The 20,532-nt window shown below is 43.4% G+C and overlaps 1 protein-coding gene across 1 annotated transcript in view; it reads right to left on the reverse strand.

The window, feature by feature from the left end:
* LOC311006879 (pleckstrin homology domain-containing family A member 5-like) overlaps nt 1-20,532 on the reverse strand; it is a 257,951-nt gene that overhangs the window by 38,121 nt on the left and 199,298 nt on the right. The window contains 5 exon segments of the mRNA XM_083999886.1: nt 5,501-6,640; nt 8,192-8,307; nt 11,637-11,737; nt 16,913-16,985; nt 18,848-18,952. Coding sequence (XP_083856012.1) covers nt 5,501-6,640; nt 8,192-8,307; nt 11,637-11,737; nt 16,913-16,985; nt 18,848-18,952 — 1,535 coding nt within the window.

The raw sequence follows: 20,532 nt of genomic DNA on the forward strand, positions 1-20,532 counted from the left end.
TCATAGCTCGCTAGTGCTAGCCCAAAAGGGGGTATGTATGTATAAATGACACTATAGTGCTCCCTCAAGCTCATTGTTTGCAGATGACATGATAATTGTACCATCAGCATTACCAGAACAAGTAGCTCAATATGACTGTCAATCATGTTTTCAGTGAAATTAATGGGATGGTGCAGACCTTCTGCAGATACTAAATCATTAAATAAATAAGAAATATCATAAATAAAACAAGTGACAGTGGTGATAGAATTTCACTCGCTTTCATCAAGTAATTTGATTTTTTTCCTACATGACTTATTCCAAGGTTTTGACTTATAATTGTAATTATGTCACACTGCATCTCCGCAAACTGAATCCAATAATTTACCGCTGTCAGTGAAGAAACAAGGTGTCCACATATTCCACATATAACCACTGCACTCACTCTTCCTGTATCGCTGCCTTTAATCAGTGTTTACTGGATCGTAACCAGGATAATTATCTGTAGGTGTGTGTGCCTCGATATGTATGGCGTGCTTGACTGGATTTAATTAACAAACCGCTTCCATTAACAGAACTCTGCTTCACTTTTTCGCTCTGACCTGCTCACGTGAGGTAATGAGCAGCTCGTTATCGTTACAGCCATTAGCGGCTAATCATAAAATGGAAGGCCCCTTGTTCTCTGGGGCTGCGGCTTTGACCTTATGAGTCCACGGTGAGATAGAATAATATAGTCGTTGTCGCTCTGACTGCCGACTGCCATTCTTCACCTGACGCTCTTCCTTTATCTCATTCAACCTTTGCTTTCAGCAGAGATGATACCGTGACCTGCAGCGATGTATAGATGAAGGGCTTCACCATGACTGTGCATGTTTTAGCCCATTTATTAACCATCACAGTGGACCTATTATCATTATCACTTTCAGCCTCTTTTCACTTATAGGGATAGTTCACCCAAAATTCAAATTTCACTCATTATCTACTCACCCTCATGTCGACTAAGAGCTGTGAGAAGTTTCAGAGTCCTGCGTTCCTTCTCTGAGTTACGGGGGGGTCTGTGCAGCAGCATTTGTCCATATAATCATATAATGGTTGTGAATGGATACCAACTTTCTTTGTCCAAAAAGACACACCAAAAAACATCCAAATACCTCCATACTGCTCGTCTGTAATGTCCCTCTTGTATTGAAGCCCCGACATGAGAAATTGTTCCCAAAAAAATTAAATAAGTCTATATTTCAAGCTTGTTTGTAGCGGAAGCTCCCAGTGTCTCAGTTCACTGCTCTTCCTGTGTCAGTGCAAATCTCGCGTGATTTGCACTGACCGGCGGAACAATTTCTCATGTCTGGGCTGTAATACAAGAGGGACATTACAGACGAGCAGTATGGAGGTATTTGGATGTTTTTTGGGGTGTCTTTTTGGACGAAGAAAGTTGGTATCCATTGACAACCATTATATGGACAAATACTGCTGCACAGACCCCCCCATAACTCAGAGAAGGAACGGAGGACTCTGAAAATTCTCACAGCTCTTAGTTGACATGAGGGTGAGTAGATAATGAGTGAAATTTGAATTTTGGGTGAACTATCCCTTTAACCATCACAGTGGACCTATTATCATTATCACTTTCAGCCTCTTTTCACTTAAGGCGGGTTACCTAGCTCGTCTCAGCAGGCTGTTAAAAGGAGACTGTGTGAGGTGTCTGTTGTTGCTGGGTGATGATGTTTGTCTGACAGTCAGACTGAATGGCCGTTCATTCAGCTGACACTGCATTCATGTTAGGCACTAATGGTTGCCAGGAGCAGTTAGTCTTTGTATAGGTAATTGAATGCGCCGGTGTTGGAGATGTTACTTCTTTTTTTGGCTCTACCATCCCTGTCCTTACAGGGTCACTAAGCCTCACACTAACTTTTTTGTTGGATCATCAAACTGTGGCTGAATCCACTCCCCTCACATCTCTCCAAACAGACGATCCATCATATGCTCGCTTTATGCAGTCACTTTCCAACTGTGTGGAGGTGAGAAAACAGGGTTTGAACTTTCTTCTTCTTTTTCCCCCCACTATTTCTTTCTTCTTCATCTTTATGTGTGTACAAATGAATAAACAACAGATTTAAAAGATTGTGTACATGGACTACAGAGCTGATTAGTTGCTCCAGCTGAGTGAGACGATCAGAAATGAGCACTTCTCCAGGGCTTCACTTAGAAAATTACAGATATGGATAGTGAATCTTAAGCTTTGAGACGCTAGTGGGAACTTAATAAAGAGCCGGTGTCCGCGTACATAATAATGACCAAATTTAAATGATCCTCATTGTTTGTCTTCTGCATCTGTTAGTTCTTGACATTCTCTTCTCACAACAGATTCCCCGAGGCTGTCGAGGCTGAGATCATATCAAAAAGGCGAGTTGTTGAAACGTACTCGTTGCCGCTAGAAGATCTAACCAGCAGCACGGTGTTATGTAAAGTTCAGCCCACACATTTGTACAGGTGCAATGGCCCATGGGATGTAAATTACAGTACATTATCTACCATGAAGGTCACGATGTGCGAACACGCAGGCCATGTAACTTCAAATGATGCCTACAATAATCAATCTAAACAGCCACTTAAAGGGATAGTGGCATTTTTTTAAAAGTGGGGTTGTATGATCTACAAATAGCCCCTAAGTACTTTAATTGCAGTAGAAGACTCTCTGCACTCCTCCCGTTAGCAACGCCAGCCCATAGCCCTGCCCAGAGATTTACAACATACAGTGTTGTGAACAGACCCAAAGAAACGGCCTATTTTCACGGCCTAAAAGAGGTTTTACCTGAAAAAAAATACACAGTTCCATTGTTCGCTAGAATATAATTTTTTCCAGCCCCTCAAAGTGCAGGAAAAACACAGTTTTTATTTGGAGCTAACCAACTGCTGATCAGCGGGCGCTAACCCTGGGCGGAGAGATACGTGAGTTGGTTAGGTCCAAATAAAAACTGGGTTTTTCCTGCACTTTGAGGGGCTGGAAAAAATTATATTCTAGCGAACAATGGAACTGTGTATTTTTTTTTCAGGTAAAACCTCTTTTATGCCGCGAAAATAGTCCATTTCTTTGGGTCTGTTCACAACACTGTATGTTGTAAATCTCTGGGCAGGGCTATGGGCTGGCGTTGCTAACGGGAGGAGTGCAGAGAGTCTTCTACTGCAATTAAAGTACTGGGGGTCTATTTGTAGATCATACAACCCCACTTTAAAAAAAATGCCACTATCCCTTTAAATTGACTCATACTGTATGATTGGTTTCAATAGATTTTGTAACCTAAATCAATAACCCAAACTACAACATGTATTTAAAAACGTCTTTGAGCTGAAGCAGTGCTTGTCACTCTAGGACTGCATCATCCAGTTTGAAAAGGAAGTAAAAACATTTTAACCCAGTCAGTAGGACAAGAGGCCTCAGAGGAATGTTGCCCCCATTCAGGCCTTTGAAGGGGACGTTCACTTCCTCTCTGTGATCTGGGCCACTTCATTCAAGTTCCTTTTAATTTACCACATTTCACACCACATCAAAAACAAGATTCTTTTTTGCTGATACCAAAACAATGAGACAGACTGGATGCTCTCCAAGTCTGTGGGGACGTTTGGCTCCTGTGACTGTTCTTCTGTCGACTGTTTACTTACTTTGCTGTAAAAATGTACATTATAATGAATTCACCATGTGAGGTGTTGCATTACATGTTATTCACTCTCATTAGTGTAATTTGAGCAACCACTCTTTTTGTTTGGTAGTGCGGGCCACACGTCTTGGTGTTCTTTGACCACTTTCCACTTCCACTTTAATTTATTATAATAATGGAAAAGTAGGTGTGAATTAACTTTTTAAATTATTGTCAGACAGGAACTTAAATTGTAGGAATAATTTAGTTTTACTGGGTCCTCACACAGGCGCACACACACACACACACACACACACACACACGCTAATATCCCTCTACATGGTTGTTATCAGTTCACTCACTGCAGCACAAAGGATCTCTCTGCTCACCTTAAATAACACAGCCTGTTAGCAGAAGCAGAGTTCGCTGTTAAACAACAACAATAATAAGTCCTACAAAGTTTCTCTATTTCCCCACTTTGTGCTGATAAAGATGACAAATGTGTCTCCGCAGCGCTCGGCGTGCTCACTTCTCATTACGGTCTCGTTTCCATGACTTATTCATGGCAGCAGAAGGAGCGGGGCAGCACTGAGAGCAAATGGAGCGCCTGTGCCTCTGCACTTTCTGTTTTTTGCTGCATTTCTCAGCGCAGCCGGCTAAATGCCAGCTAAACGCCGGCGCTCCCGACTGAGATACACATCTGTGGCGACACAAAAAGCTTTCAGCTCCCCCTGGCCCCCCGCAAGGTCAGAGCAAGGACGAGGAGGAAGATATATGTGGGGGATAGGGATGGGATGGCAGAGCCAGACAAGGAGTTAAGATTTAAAATCTTGCGTGGGAGCAGATATGACAGGATGAGAGGTCACACTCCGATCAGGGAGAAGAAACGAGGTGGGAAAAGTGTGTGTAGAGCTGAAATCTGTGCCTCCAAAGTCGAATGAAATCACACAGAATCGCTGATTTTTTTTTTTAAAGCTGCAACACACAGGATTAATGAGCTCCAGTAATGTGACGTCTCCTGCACAAACAACAGATTAAAAGTCAGGAGGGACCAGTTGGATGTGTGTGTGTGTGTGTGTGTGTGTGTGTGTGTGTGTGTGTGTGTGTGTGTGTGTGTGTGTGTGTGTGTGTGTGTGTAGGGGAGTGTGTAGCAGCTCTGTGTCATTTGCACATGATTTAATTAAAGTAAACATTTACATCACTGCACTCTGGTGTCGCACTTGACAAATTAAATTCATCAACATATCTGCCCTGCTACCTTCAGGTGCTGCAGGAATTTCATGAACTGTAGGAGAGACTGTACACCAGGGATGTCAAACATATGGCCCGCGGGCCAAAACTGGCCCACCAGATGGTCCAATCTGGCCCACCGGATGAATTTGCCAAGTGTGAAAATCACATAGAAGCCAGAAGAGACATAATATTGTTGAAATTTATGTATCTTTCTCAATAAATTTCACGTTGTGCATAACATGTTTTGTAAAATGGGGGGTTCATTTGACTAAAACAAAGGGAATATTTAGAGTTCTCATTATTTATAGGTTATTATTAGGGGTGTGCCAAAAAATCGATTCACAAAAGAATGACAATTCTCATTTAATACGCTTCAGAATCGATATAAAATGACTGGTCCGGCCCACTTGAGATCAAATTGCGCTGTATGTGGCCCCTGAACTAAAATGAGTTTGACACCCCTGCTACACAGTCTGACCTGAATAAACACACTATCTTGCACCTCGACAACCTGATCCTCACAGACAGCTCCTCAAAAATCAGATGACTGGACAAAATCCTGTCTCCACATTTTTTAGTTTCAAAGTTGCAAAATGTTCCCAAAAGCAGAACAGCACATGTACAGACACACAGACACACACTTGTGGTCTCACCTCCTGGTGTCGTCGTCCAGTCCTCTGGTCCTGTGAGTCCTGACCCAGTGCTCCAGCTGCTGCATGGAGTTGGTCCTGGACAGGCCCGTCCCCGGCTCCTGCACCGGGGCCGGGGACATGACTGCAGCCCTGGCCAGGCTGGAGTCCACCTCCGCTGGGCTGCAGTCCCCGGTCTGCTCCCCCGTCACAGATACAGATCCAGACCCAGACCCGGAGCCGTTGACCTGCGCCGGCCTTGGGAGGGTCAGGCTGGCCTGTCCCTGTCCCTGGCGAGACGCCGACACGGCGGCTGCGATGGCGGCGGCCTGAGCCGGCTGAAGCTTGATGCTGCTGATTTTGGTCAGAGTCCTCTCGGAGCTGGGGTCTCTCTGGAAACCGTATCTATCACCGTCACGCAGCGTGGCGTACTTCTCTGCGTCTCTGAGCGTGGCGTATTTATCTCCTTCTCGTAGCGTGCTGTATTTCTTCACCTCCTTCAGAGTGCCGTATTTGTCCACCACGTGTATGGTACCGTATTTATTATCCATCTCCCTCATGGTGCTGTACCTGTCTGTCTCCTTTAACGACAGCTGTCTCTTCACCTCCTTCTGGGGAACGTATTTCTGTCCTTCTTTTTGGAGCGTGTGCCGGTCTCCAACTTTCTGCAGTGCATATTTTTCTCCATCCTTCGTGAGCAAATACTTCTCTCTGTCTTTACACGGGGCGTATTTCTCCTCCGTCGGCGCCACCGTGTACTTGTCGTCCACCTTCTGGACCGTGTACTTCTCCAGGTCCCTGTGGATGGCGTACACCTCTCCATCTTTCTGCAGCGAGTACTTCTCTCCGTCTTTCCGGAGCAAGTACTTCTCTCCGTCTTTGTGGAGGAGATACTTCTCTCCATCCTTCTGGAGCAGGTAGCTCACCCCGTCTTTCTTCAGAGAGTACCTCTCCCCGTCTCTCTGTAAGGTGTAGTACTCCCTCTGGCTGTTGTGTTTCTCCGCATCTTTCTGTCGTTTGTCGTCGAGCCGAGACAGCGAGTGCTGTCGCAGGGGTTCGCGGTTGCGTTCGTTGTTCTGGATCTCGGGCCTGGTGAGGACTCTGTGGTTCAGTAAGTTGTTCAACTCCTGAGGCGTTCGCTGGTCCACTTTCAACTTGTCTGATCTGAGAAGACAGACGGAGCAGAATCCATAAGAAAAGGGGCAGTTGTTACAAAGAATAATAGAAAGAGTTTTCAAAGAGATTTCAAAGACAACTTTAGTGTCAAAAGTCCTGCGTTTGTCTGACAGCTCTTTGATCTCAGTAACTCTTCCTTCAGAGCCTTCCACTTCTTAAAGGTTTGTGATCTCTGCCAGAAAAACCTCTGACAGGAGCCAGCCCGGCTTCACTGGGCATTGATATTAATAACAGTGGAAAACTAGGAGCTTTCCTCAAGAACAGTCTGATAATATTCACAACCCAGGCGTTAAACCTGTGCACCTTGCTGTCACTGTGACGGGCTATAATAATCCATCCAAACTGCTTAGCAACAGTAAGAAACCTCCCTCCCCCAGTCATCTCAACCCTTTCCCACATTCATGGCATGACTCCTGGTGAGACCTACATGATAGCAGCACTCTGAGTCAGATTCAATGTTGTATTTAGATGTATGTGATAGAATAGTGCCTTTATGTGTCTTTAAAGGTACATTGTGTAAGAATTCCTCCCATCTAGCGGTGCGGTTGTATATCACAAGCAACTCAGTCGTATTTTTCATGCTGCATTCACGTGAAATTGGGCAGACAGCAGACGGACGACGGCCACTGCACGTAACGGCATAAACAAGCCTCTATGTAAACAAGTGGTCCGTCAGCACGAGGCAAAACAATACACGTGACAATATGTTGTCATGGCGATGTGGTATTGTTTACCTGACCCACGTTTTACCGGCTTTCTCTGGACTTCTGTGACTAAAATGACATCTGGTTTGTTACCGACGGCCGTTTTTCCGAGTCCTCACTGTCCTCACTGCGTTACCACGGTGACTTTTCACAGACGCCACCTCCACCTGAGCCGACAGCTCCGGTGTCTCCGCTGAGTTTCCGTGGTTACCTACCGTCACGCTGCCACTGAACGTAAAAACATGAGACACCACATGGCAGCAGCACCGAGCTTACCCGCTCCATGGAGATATGAATGATATGAACGGCTCATTCAGAGCTGAAAGGAACACTTCACTTTGTTGATGGGGGGGATTATTGATGACTGAAAAACTTACTTTTGAATGAAATAATCGATTTTCGTGAATAGATAACAGGAGAAGTTACACAATGTCCCTTTAATTGAACTATTTTCAAAGTGGAGTGTTTATTTCAGACCTGGACCCTCCTCCTATAACTCAAGTACTAATGAGAATTTAGCCAGCTCTCTGGTGGTGCTTTAATTTAGTGATGAATGAAGAAAGATGAGCCTTTTTAAAACTTTTTTAAATATTAAATATTATGATGCTAACTTTATGCATTATTCATTCGCATCTTTAATTTAATTTCTTTTTTTTAACACGTCTAAATTGCTAATGGGGACCACCCTCTGCTGTGGGCGCACTGAGGCTCCACACCTCATCCTCCTCCAGTGGTGGTGATAAGATTCAACATCTCAGCATTTACATAGTGGGTGCCGTGTTATTCCTGATGGGAATCAGCGTGATCTGTGTGTGTGTGTGTGGTGAGCACCGACCTTCTGACTGGCTCAGTGTGGACCAGGGCAGCATCCGTCATGACTTTCATCCAGCACTCCATCTCTTTGGCTGTGTCAGTGCAGAAATAATATGTCCGCATGTTGGGGTGGGTGGCCTGGTAACGGAGAAACACACACACACACACACACACACATACACAGAGAGAGGGGGAGATAAAACAGCAGTTTGAGAAGCAGCCTTGGATCGTGAGTGACCTTGAGATCCCAGCTTGCGGTCTTTATATCATTCAGCTGGCAGAGCAGTGTGTTTGTGTACAGAATGACTGTGTACTCTGCCTCTGTGTGAGTCTCAGCGTGGAAGTCTTTAATGCACCTTTCGGCAAAGATAAAACTGTGTGCGTGAGAATAACAACTGACTAACAACTTTCTGTTTGGTTGTTTGTTTTATATTGTGTGTGTAGTGACGCGGCGCTGTACAAAAGCTCCCATCATCAAGTCTTTATTTTTCATGATGCAAACTAAGCATCTAGTTAAAGGGATAGTTCAACATTTTGGCAAATTGGCACATTGCCATAATTCCCATAGTCATAGTAGTTGGTTCATTACCTTTAATTATCGGTGCATGTTGTTTTAAAATCTGCAGGGCAGAGACGGGAACTGCTACTGTATGCGAACACAGCGAATCACTCCGCCCAGCAGCCGTGTCTGGAATGTAGTTCCGGCTATGCATTTGCCTTCAAAACAACTCCGTCTCATAATGTTACATAATTATCTCACAGCGTGGTGAATGTGCAGGTCACAACTTCTCCACAAGTTTTGAAGTTGTTAGATTGTGTATTTGATGAGTTTTTAGGGACAGGGAACCTGTACTGTTCACCTCCATTGTGTTCCCCGAGTACAGTAGCTTGTGTCTCTGCCCCGCAGATCTCAAAAATACCTTGCACCGATAATTAAAGGTAATAAACCAACTCCTTTGACTACAGGGATTATGGCAATAGGAGAATCTGCCAATATGTTGAACTATCCCTTTAAGTAAATATTCACCTTGAAGGAGCATTGACACGTTTTGCAAAACCTGTTCAGCACAGAACTGGTGTTGGGCTGCAGTTAGCTTAGCTTAGCATAACAACTGAAACAGCTAGCCTGGGTGAGAGCAGTGTGAACAAATAATGTGATCTGCCTTATAAGGTAATGATGGAATTATTTTAGTGTAGTGATTAAACCATCCCTGTCTTGTTATAGAGGTGTCAGCTGGAAAACCAAGTTCCTGGGGCCCCCCAAGGCCAACGGGGCCCCTGATGTTCACTCATATTGGCACATTAGGCAGTGACAACTATAAATCCTATTCAACCAGCTCTGAAGACACTGCTGCTGTCCCTAACCCCCCCTACATGGGGCCCCTTGATGATGTGTGTGCACACTGATTGGCCGCATGAGAGGCATTCAGGGAACACCTGTTATATTGTGCCTTTATACAAACAGCAATTTGTACTCATTGAATGTATCTGGCAACTCCTGCTCAAGAAGCAGCAGAAAAATGCACATAACCACACATTTGTGCAGCGATTTGACAGATATAATATGTGTTATCTAGTGTTTAAAGGCTGCAGTCAGCTCCATCAGTGGTGTTTGGTGAGTGGCTCAGTGCCATCACGTCTTTTCCCAGCGTTGGAGGGGGAGGGGGGGGGGGTCTGTGTCCAGCAATCTCTGTAACTTTCAACAATCTGTCAGATTTGTCTGTGCAGCTGTGCAGAGATGAGGAAGGGGCCGGGTTTCGAACTTCTCTGTTTTCCTCCTTGACCAGGGCCGTTGCTAGGAATTCTGGGCCCCCTTAAAGAATACTAAAGTGGGCCCCTACCCCCTAACTTTTCCAGTTTTTTTTTTCTTAGACTATGTATGTCTACTACTTTGTTTTGAATAATTGCTAATGCAGCATTACTATAAGTAAGCCTGTGAATATTCTCATTTGTCCAGGTCATAGTTATCTCAAGGAAATTTAAATCGAATGCAACTGGACTCGGTTAAAAACAAATAACCAAGTCCAGTTGCATTCGATTTAAATTTCCTTGAGACATTACTATGAGTATTAATCAGGGTCTTATGCAGAATAAATCAGTCATACAAACATTAGACTACTGGGGTTTTTTGTGGGCCCCGCTGGGCCCCTAGAATTATCATCACCTTTCTCCCCTATACAACGGCCCTGTCCTTGACACAACTTATCCCTGTCATTTTTTCTCCTGCAAACAACTGAGTGCAAAGCTCCAAACGCCTGAGAGATGGCGTGGAAATGTGACAATGTGTCTCCCCTCTTTTCTCTGAAGAGGATCTTTACTTTCACCTTCAAGAGCGATAATCACCACTGACATGACACCAGAAAACACTCCTATCCAAACCCTGGAGGCATTTCTTCATCTGGACAGAGCCACGTTAACCCCCGACCTGACTCCAGTTATGTGTTTAAAGGGATAGTTCACCCTAGAATGATATTTCGCTCATTATCTACTCACCCTCATGTTGACTAAGGGCTGGAAGAATTTTCAGAGTCCACCGTCCCTTCTCTGAGTTACAGGGGGTCTCGGCGTAGCAGTGAATTTCAATGCAACGGTTGCAAAGGGACACCGGAGCTCTTCGTAAAAAAACACACACAAAAAAACATCCAAATACCTCCATGATGCTCGTATGTAATGTCCGTCTTGTGCTGAAGCCCCAAATTGCGTAATTGTCCCGAAAAAAAATTAAATAAGTCTATATTTTAAGCTTGTTTGTAGCGGAAGCTTCTCGTCTTCTTCTTCTTCTCCTATTCCTGGTCCGTCCAAATATCGCGTGATTTGCGCCGGCGTCATTGCGATTACTGCGAATCACGCGATATTTGGATGGACCAGGAAGAGGAGAAGAAGAAGAAGACGAGAAGCTTCCGCTACAAACAAGCTTAAAATATAGACTTATTTAATTTTTTTTCGGGACAATTACGCAATTTGGGGCTTCAGCACAAGACGGACATTACATACGAGCATCATGGAGGTATTTGGATGTTTTTTTGTGTGTGTTTTTTTACGAAGAGCTCCGGTGTCCCTTTGCAACCGTTGCATTGAAATTCACTGCTACGCCGAGACCCCCTGTAACTAAGAGAATGGACGGTGGACTCTGATAATTCTTCCAGCCCTTAGTCAACATGAGGGTGAGTAGATAATGAGCGAAATATCATTATAGGGTGAACTATCCCTTTAACACAAATTATAAACTTGATTTCCATCTCCAGCAATTAAACAAAAATTAAATAAGCTTATTCCCCAAAGCATTGACCTCTTCCTTTAAGTCGCTAAAAAGAATTCAGAACATGCTCAACTTTATGAATAATATCACTTAAATAAACTTTTTTATCCTGAGTCTTGACGGAGAAACAAAAATTATCATCACTACCACTAATTAAAGAGCCAGCGAGCGCTGGTGGATGTAACCTTTGACCTCTGCGATGCTTTACCTTGAAGGCATATTTCCTGCTGATGTGGTCGTCCACTGACAACATGGAGATGTGGAAGCTGGGCAGCAGGATGCTTCCCAGGATGCTGTCCTCCTTCTCATCTGCAGCAAAGACAGAGAACAGTCAGGAATCACAAAGTTACAAATCACATGTTTCACATTCGGCTATGGCTCAGTGTGAGAGTAAAAAGCAGAATAAAATATTCATCTTTAGTTTGAAGTTTGGTTTTGAACTTGTGAACTTTTCTAATCACACTAAAAACAGAGCGTGGGGTTCCTTGATGTGCAGATAGACAGACGGTGCATGAGGAGATCTATGAGGCTGATAGATTTTAATTTGTTTATTTCAGTTAGAGACACATCAAAGACCATTATTAAAAATGGCGGGAGAAGGTGCTGTGCTTGGAGGGAGCTCTGTGGAATCACAACTGTTGAGCGGAGAGCTGCAGGTTTACAACTCAGTGTTACTCTGCTCCTCACCTGGAGGAGCTGTAAGACACGGGAGCCACGGCAACCCAAGGGTGTCCGTCAAAAGCACTTGTAGGAATATGAGTGAATGTCAGGAATTCAAGGAGCTAACAGTGCAGTTACAATTTACTTAAAGAGTTCATATTTCAGTCTTATTTAAATCTTTTTCAGGCTATTATGTTTATAAATGGATACTCCGCCCACACTGAAGCACTTACTGTAGCAGTTTTCATCTCATCAGTGCTGACTACTATAGCTGCACTTCCCCTAATATATTAGTCTTTACCACCCACTGTTCCTGTGCCTCTGGATTACTAACATACTATACTGACACAAACGGCTCGTTCTATGAGAAGGTAACTGACAGAGATGGACAGAGTACTCCACCCCAGTACTTGAGTAAGAGTACAAATACTACTCGTCAAAATTGACTCTGTTACAAGTAAAAGTAGCTCAGTCGAGATGTTACTCCAGTAAGAGTAAAAAAGTACTTGCTTTTAAAGGTACTTAAAGGTACAGTATGTAAGAAATCTAAAGCAACTGGCTGTAAAATCCTCCTAATATGTCACAGAGACTCAGGAATAATGTTCATATAACATGATGAACTCACCAACAACAATAGTACAGCCAGAGTATTCGCATTAAAAATCTTTTTTTGCTGACTGCAAATCATGTTTATGTTTTGAATTTATGTGTTTACATGTTGCACCACCTAGCCCTCTCTCCCAGTCACGGCGGCGTCAGTGGCATTTCAGCCTCCGGTCTGGTCCACTGAGCTGCTGCTACGGCTGGGAGAAAAAATGAGATCGCTGTGTTTTGAATTTGACTGCAGTAACCGTTTTTGGCCACATTCTTACATATGGCACCTTTAAGTATCCAAAAGTACATGCTTTAAAATTTACTTTAAGTAAGAGTAAGAGTAAGAGTAAATTTCTTATTTTTCACATCAATGAATGACTATAATTTTTTCTAAATGAATTTAAGGAGCTTTTACTCTTGTTTCTGAGAATTAACTCTTTGAAAGCAGCTGCACTGATGTGCTGCTTTTAGGGGTTAGGGGAAGAGCAGACCTGAAAATGAGGAGTACTTCTCAGCCTTCCTAGAAATGAACTCGAGTAAAAGTAAAAATATTTGTCTTGGAAATGTATTCAAGTAGAGTAATAAGTACCAAAGAAATCTAATACTCAAGTAAAGTACAAATCCTCTGGATATGTACTTAAGTACAGTACTCAAGTAAATTGACTCCGTTACTGTCCACCACTGAAGGTAACTGATGATGGAGAACCAATGACGGTGTTTATGTGTGGAGGAAGAAAAGGCCTCCAGCCTTCTCCTCAGGGCTCGGTGCATGTTGTCAAGTCTGGTCTTAGAACACGGAGGTCTAACTTCATCTTCATCTGGTCGACAGTGTGATGAACGACTAACAAACCAGGACGGAGCGAGACGTACGGAGGCTTATCAGACCTCCGCACACAGAGAGAGAAATGATTGGACGCCCTTTGAGCTCCGTCTGCCTCCTGTGTGAACTATGATCTGGTTTGTCTCCCTCCTACACACACACACACACACACACACTAAAAACACTCATCCTGTTCTCTTATATTTCTCTCATCTCCAACTGCAAAGCACAAAGACTCCTCTGAGCGTGTAAATATGTATTTACACATGGAACACGTCTGCTAACATGGATGTGATGCTGATGATGGGATGGGAGAGACGGCTGCAGCATCATTAGATCACCTCGGCGCTGAGATACAAACTCTAAGGCGGAAACACGGCCGCTGCACCAACTGCAGCAAAAACCTACAGAGCCTCCAGCCAGCGGCGCGCTGTGTGTTTGTTTTAGCCCAGCCTGCACGGAGAGCTGCGTCTCCTCCGGCCCCGTCCCTGCTGCTGAATTATTGAGATACAGAGCACACGCAGCCAGAAAATGAGCGAGAAAGCGAGAGAATGAGTAAGAGGTATATACACTGCAGCAGCGTGAGGGGGTGTTTTCTTTTTAGAAAGCTTTTTTAGAACAACTGACATCTCAAGGTTCTTGGGCGAGTTCACAGAGGCTGTTCAGATCTGCTCCCGATGTGTCCACATCCACACGGCACACTGTGACTGAACTCGGATTAAAGCTTCCACTATTATTACGCTCATTTTATAACTCGGTATTTTTATTCCGGGACTGGACTGGACTCGGGTCGGGTTGCTTTACATCTTTCACAGTTAAAAACAACCTGATTTATCTTTTAACTGCCTGCCATGGAGGAATATCACCTCATCTTCTTACCAGAGGTTCTGAGAGCAAAGTGTAAAACTCAGTAAGAGAACAGAGCAGATTGGAGCGGACAACTTGTCAAATCAATGTGTACAAGTCTGAACCAGGATCTGATCTGGGATATGAGAGTGGACTCCAGCAGGATGCTTCTGTTTAGTAAATACTGTGATAGTGTAACACTGGATTTAATCTTTAGATCACAATCCATACATACGTTTACCACTCTTAGTGGTGTGATGCTACACTAGTGTGTTATTTAAAGGGTTTGGATCATGTGGATTTGGATTTGGTACGAGACAGCTGAGAAAATGTAGCTCAAAAGCAAACAGCTGTTTGACGACAAGATAAAGAAACAGAAAATCACATTCACTTAAACTGCTATTGGATTTTTTTTTCAGTGATTGAGAGGCTAAAACACATTTATGTGACATGTGGCTCAACTTCTAAACTGACAGCACGCTGATCTGGACCGACTGCAGGTTATAAACTGACCACAGATCACACAAATGATAAAAAGATGTTCATCTCATAAACCTTGGTCATGCTTTGTGTATCCCCTTTAAAGGATGATCTTAACTCTCACACCTGACTCTTATAGTATACTTTATTAATTTACTTACTTTACTTTTTAGTTTTGATTTAATTTTATTTGTACTTGAGTAAATTGGACAATGTAACAGCTTAGTTGAGTTAAATAACAGTACATTCCTTTAAATGAAACATTTTGGCACTCTTCCCAGCTCATTGAGGATGATGGGGATGTTGTACATCCACGCATTTTGATAATCTGCTGTAGGTGTTGACATGACAACCGTAATCACCGCTGTGTCGCCTCACTCTGGTAATAAATCCTTGTACCAGGATGGATGCTTATCGCCCTCGCTCACACACCAAGTACAACAGGTCCAAACTCTGCAGAAAACCTCCCAACCTGAGTGGCAGAAGGTACTTAGAAGAAAATGATAGAGCAAGCCCCAGAAAAATGAAAAAGAAAAGGTTATTATGGGAGAGCCGAGCACGTCATTGTCCTTCCAGAGGACGCCTCCTCTCTCTCGTCTCTGCCTGGCTAAGCCAATAAACATCCAATTCTCCCCTGGGTTTGTCATGAAAGCAGCTCCTGATTGCGCTCTGGGAGCGGCTAATTTGTCAATTTATGGAGATGGAAAAATCTCTCTCAAGGGTGTAGGAGACACGAAGGAGGAACAGATGAGCTTTTGCAAATGAAAAGCTCTAAATGAGTGCAGTATGGGCGGTAGGACAGTGGGTGAGAGCGGGGACAGCTACTGTTGACCTGGTGAAATCTGGTTTTACCCTGCTACACTGTTCCTGATTGGCTTGTGGAACCGAGCCCCTGATGCTCAATTCACAACATATTTTCTCATTTTCTTCCGCTTGTATCTTGTCACACATACAACTGCAGATTCACTATGTGGCAAATATTTAATGTCAAATTATCAGTTTGTATTGGTGATACAGTAAACACCACTGAAAAAGAACTAAAATAATCTAGGGATCCTATTGGATAAGGGGCCTATATTTTGGTTTTGATCAATGGCCTTATTCCGATTCTGGCTTGTGAGTCATTTTCCATGAATTAAACCTGATGTATTTGGTATGTTCTAACTACAGCCAAATCTTTTGGTGTTTTAAATGCTGCATTAAACATACAGCTTGTGACTACTGAGAAGAGAAAACAACTTAAAGGGATAGTTCACCCAAAATTCAAATTTCACTCATCATCTAGTCCTCCGTTCCTTCTCTGAGTTACGGGGGGTCCGCGCAGCAGTATTTGTCCATATAGGCTAATGGTTGTCAATGGACACCAACTTTCTTCGTCCAAAAAGACACACCAAAAAACATCCAAATACCTCCATGCTGCTCGTCTGTAATGTCCCTCTTGTATTGAAGCCCCGACATGAGAAATTGTTCCGCCGGTCACAGGAAGAGCAGTGAACCGAGACACTGGGAGCTTCCGCTACAAACAAGCTTAAAATATAGACTCATTTAATTTTTTTCAGAACAATTTCTCATGTTGGGGCTTCAATACAAGAGGGACATTACAGACGAGCAGTATGGAGGTATTTGGATGTTTTTTGGTGTGTCTTTTGATCCATTCACAACGATTATATGGACAAATACTGCTGCGCGGACCCCCCCGTAACTCAGAGAAGGAACGGAGGACTCTGAAAATTCTCCCAGCTCTTAGTTGACATGAGGGTGAGTAGATAATGAGTGAAATTTGAATTTTGGGTGAACTATCCCTTTAAAGTGTGTTAGTGAGGTGATGTTTCAACGTAAATGTCCAAACGGGTTGTTTTGATTGGCTCTCTGTTATTTTGTATGCGTGTTAATGCCAGGACAGCATGTGTGTGTCTGCCTCTCCTCTCCTGGTACGTTGTTTCAGAATAAAAGCCTGGGATGATAGAGAGCTCTGTACTTAACCTTCACCTGAATAAGATGTAACGACTGATGCTGAGTCACTTCAGAGTGTGTGTGTGTGTGTGTGTGTGTGTGTGTGTGTGTGTGTGTGTGTGTGTGTTCACCTCGATAGTAGAAGAGGCACATGTCAGACAGGACGAACCACCTCTTCTTCCACAGCTTCATACCTGTGCTGTCCTGCAGGGGTCAAAAAGCAGTGTGGTAATTATGGAGAACAAGACATCATCATCATCCCTCTGTCAGACACACACACAGTGACAGACATACACTCATACGCAGTGTGTTCTTGTTTGATCTCCCTCTCCCCCCTCCTCTTGACACCCCCCTCTCTCTCCCTCTGGCTGCTTCTATTAACCAGCTTCTATCTCCTCCTCTGAGACAAATTGCTTTGTTTTATCTCTTCATAACGCGCTGACAAATTTGCCTCTGTGGCGCTCGGGGCGAAGGTCTGTGCTTTGTTCTCTACAGTGCTGCTGCGCTTCGTTTTTCCCCCCCCTCCCTCACTAACGTGGTGCAGCCGCAGCAGCCGCCGTCACAAGTTTGACTCGTTCCTCACGGCCGAGTCACCTCCGGCCACGGATCCCGAGGTTTGGCTTTTTTTTTGGCCAAACACTGTTGACATTTCTTGTGTGAGTGACAGACAGGTCTATAGGGAAGAGAAGTGAATCAATTCTTGTCTGGGTGTGAATGCAGCGAGCGGAGGAGCAGGGGCTGGTAATGGGGTCTGGAAGCTGGACAGTGCTGGATGAAGCTGTCTTCAGGGGGGTCAGAGGTCCACAGACAAATTGAAAAACTGACCCCGTGTGAGGTGAGAAGAAGCACTCAACCTGCAGCGAGTGGACTGAAAACTAATGAGAGAAAGTAGCCGAACCTCAAACTAGGTTAGCTAACAACAAACAGGATGCTCCCGTTTCCACAGGGACTGTGAAAGCGCCTTGATTCTAATGCTTTTTGATGTTGAAAGTATAAGACTACTGACCTTTACACCGTCTGATAGGTTCCATTCACTCTGCCTGATGCTGAGCTGTTAGCTGTTAGCTGTTAGCCTCTTAAGTTAGCTGATTTAAACTTAAGTGTCATTTTGCATCTCCTCTCTAATGCTTCTTTATGGAGCTCAGGTTGGTGTCAGCCAATCAGAAGAGAGACTGAACATCTCCTCTAACTGGCTGACTGTTTTCTGAATAAAGATAAATAATAAAGATAGAGCAGATTTCAGGCAAAACACACTCAAATCTTGCAAATAGAAAGCCTAAAGGGAAGCAGGAAGTAACGGTCACCATGGGACCTCAACTCGGAAAAAGTCTCCATGTAAGTGAACGGGAGTGAAGTTTTATTTTGTGATCTGTTTGAATTGTGCCATGAGGAAAAAATATGACCTCTACCTGTTTAAAACATCACGTTTCATCCGAAAAAAATCAGCAGTTTATCGTAAAACGGCAACAGAAGAATGTATTTTGTGTGAAGACGCACTACGGACTACAGATCTGTGTCCCACAAAAAATACGTCACCAACTGACACGGGAAAGGGCGGCATTTGGTGTGTGACGTCACCTACGCGACTTGTAGTCTTTCTGGTTTCGGATTCTTCGGAATTTTATTCTACAATAGTTTTACAACAATCTGCTGATTTCTCTGCATGAAACGTGATGTTTTAAACAGGCAGAGGTCATATTTTTTCTAATGGCACAATTCAATCGGATCACAAATTAAAACTTTCCCGTTCACTTACATAGAGACTTTTTCCGAGTTGAGGTCCCATGGTGACCGTTACTTCCTGCTTCCGCTTAGGCACTCTATGTTTGATGGTGGGTACAGGTGGGTGGGGCTTAGTGACTGTTTTGTGACATCACAAGTCACAGAAGGTCTGTCGGCTGGTTTAAAGACTCAGTTCCTGAAAACAGACTGTGTATGTGTGATCCAGCTTGCTAAAAAAACTAAAACAATGGTGGTGAGTAATCCTCCTACTACTACTAATTAATATTAACATTTCCTTTGAGATCCACTCTCAATTCCACACCCATAATGCCTTGCTTCTGTACCTGTTTGTAAAGCCAGTTGCTCTTGACCACTGGGGCGTTGGGGTTCCTCTTGATGGAGTTGGACCTTTTGCCAAAGTTGTGAACTTTTTTGGAAGACCTAGAGGGCTGTGGGGTGATAAACGAGAGAACGTCTTACACATATATATTAAATTCAGCTCATTTACATCGCAGATATAAAAAATGCACATAAATGAATCACCAAGGCACAAAGAACAATTTTTCAACCTTTATGAAGAAACATAACAGCCCTTATTTTTTTTAAAGCAGAAAGAAGAAACCGCTATTGCAGCTGTTTCTCCCCTGATCTCCACACACCAATCTGACACGACAAGTGTTGTGTACATCGCCTGTGAAAAGAAAAAGCCTGTGTGCAGAAACAGCAGCAGCACCTATAAAAAGCAACAAGAGAAGCAGATGTATTCAGCTCATTAAACACAGCATATTCCACATCGCCCATACATCAAGGCTCACTTACTGAAAGCTGCCGCAGTGTAGCATGAAATTCTCTTTTATGTCAGTCAATAGCACAAAGACAGCGGGATCTTGTGAATAAGTCTAAATTTAATGCAAACAAGATGAAATCATCGCTGAAGCATATTCAGTCAACATGTTGTTTCGATTAGAATGAGATTTCCAGATATTTTGGTGACCTCTGAACTTTCCTCTTCCACACAACTCTTCCCTAACGGATAATACATTCTCTCTCAGTGTGACAGTCCCTCTTGCCTTCTCCTGCTATGCTCCCTATGAGCAGTAGCCAAACCTGCTGACAACCATGATTTGAGTCCAGTTGTGCATTGTATATGTTGTCTGTTGTGAATGTATAAGTTTGCATCTTCTTTCCCATCAGTGCACTGCAGATTTTCCTTTGTTTTCACATCATAACATTTTTTCACTCATCCACTTGATTCCATATCTTTTTCTTCCACCTGGATATTTTATATCTGGTTGGTTGGTTTGTTTTATCCTTTAGTGAATGCTTAGGTCTCCTGTTTTTGCTGCATTGGAAGAAATGGTTCTAAGGGAAATGTAGGCCTATTTATTGGCTGAATGTGTTTAGCAGTATGAAATGCAGCCTAAACTGAAGTAAAATGCGTCAAGCTTTAGATTTAGGCTGCTGTAGCTCTAGATTAAGATAAGCAAACCCATCCTGTCTTGTTTTTCAGGTCAGATTGGATGGTGTACCTATTTGTGCAAAGGGTGCTGTACGGGGTTTTGGTCAAAAACTCGGTTTCAGCAGGTTTGTCCACTTCTACTGCAGACCTGATTTTTTGACATGTGAAGGAGCCAAACACAACTGATTGTCAAAAAGAAATAAAAAATAACTGTAGCATCAAGACCTACATGTACATCTTCATCAAACTGTAAATGTATTTGAACTAGTTCTCTGCGACTCTGTTTTGTTTGGCGGCACTATTTACACTGTAAAATATGTTAAAAACACTGTGTTGTTGCTGTGTTGCTCTTTTTAAAATGTTTCTCCAGCGAGTCACAGAGCTGGACCCACACAGCTCGGTCATGAATAATGACTTCTCATGAATACATGAAGCTATGCGCTGTTACACTTTCTTTAGACCAGTGTAAGCAGAAGTGGAGCATTAGTTATTCATGAAGGCACCCAGCTTCTGATTTGATCCACCCGTGCATATTTATTTCCTGTCTGTTTGTGTGTTTATTAAGCATTT

Source organism: Trachurus trachurus, assembly GCF_905171665.1.
Source record: "Trachurus trachurus genome assembly, chromosome: 23".
NCBI lineage: Eukaryota > Metazoa > Chordata > Actinopteri > Carangiformes > Carangidae > Trachurus > Trachurus trachurus.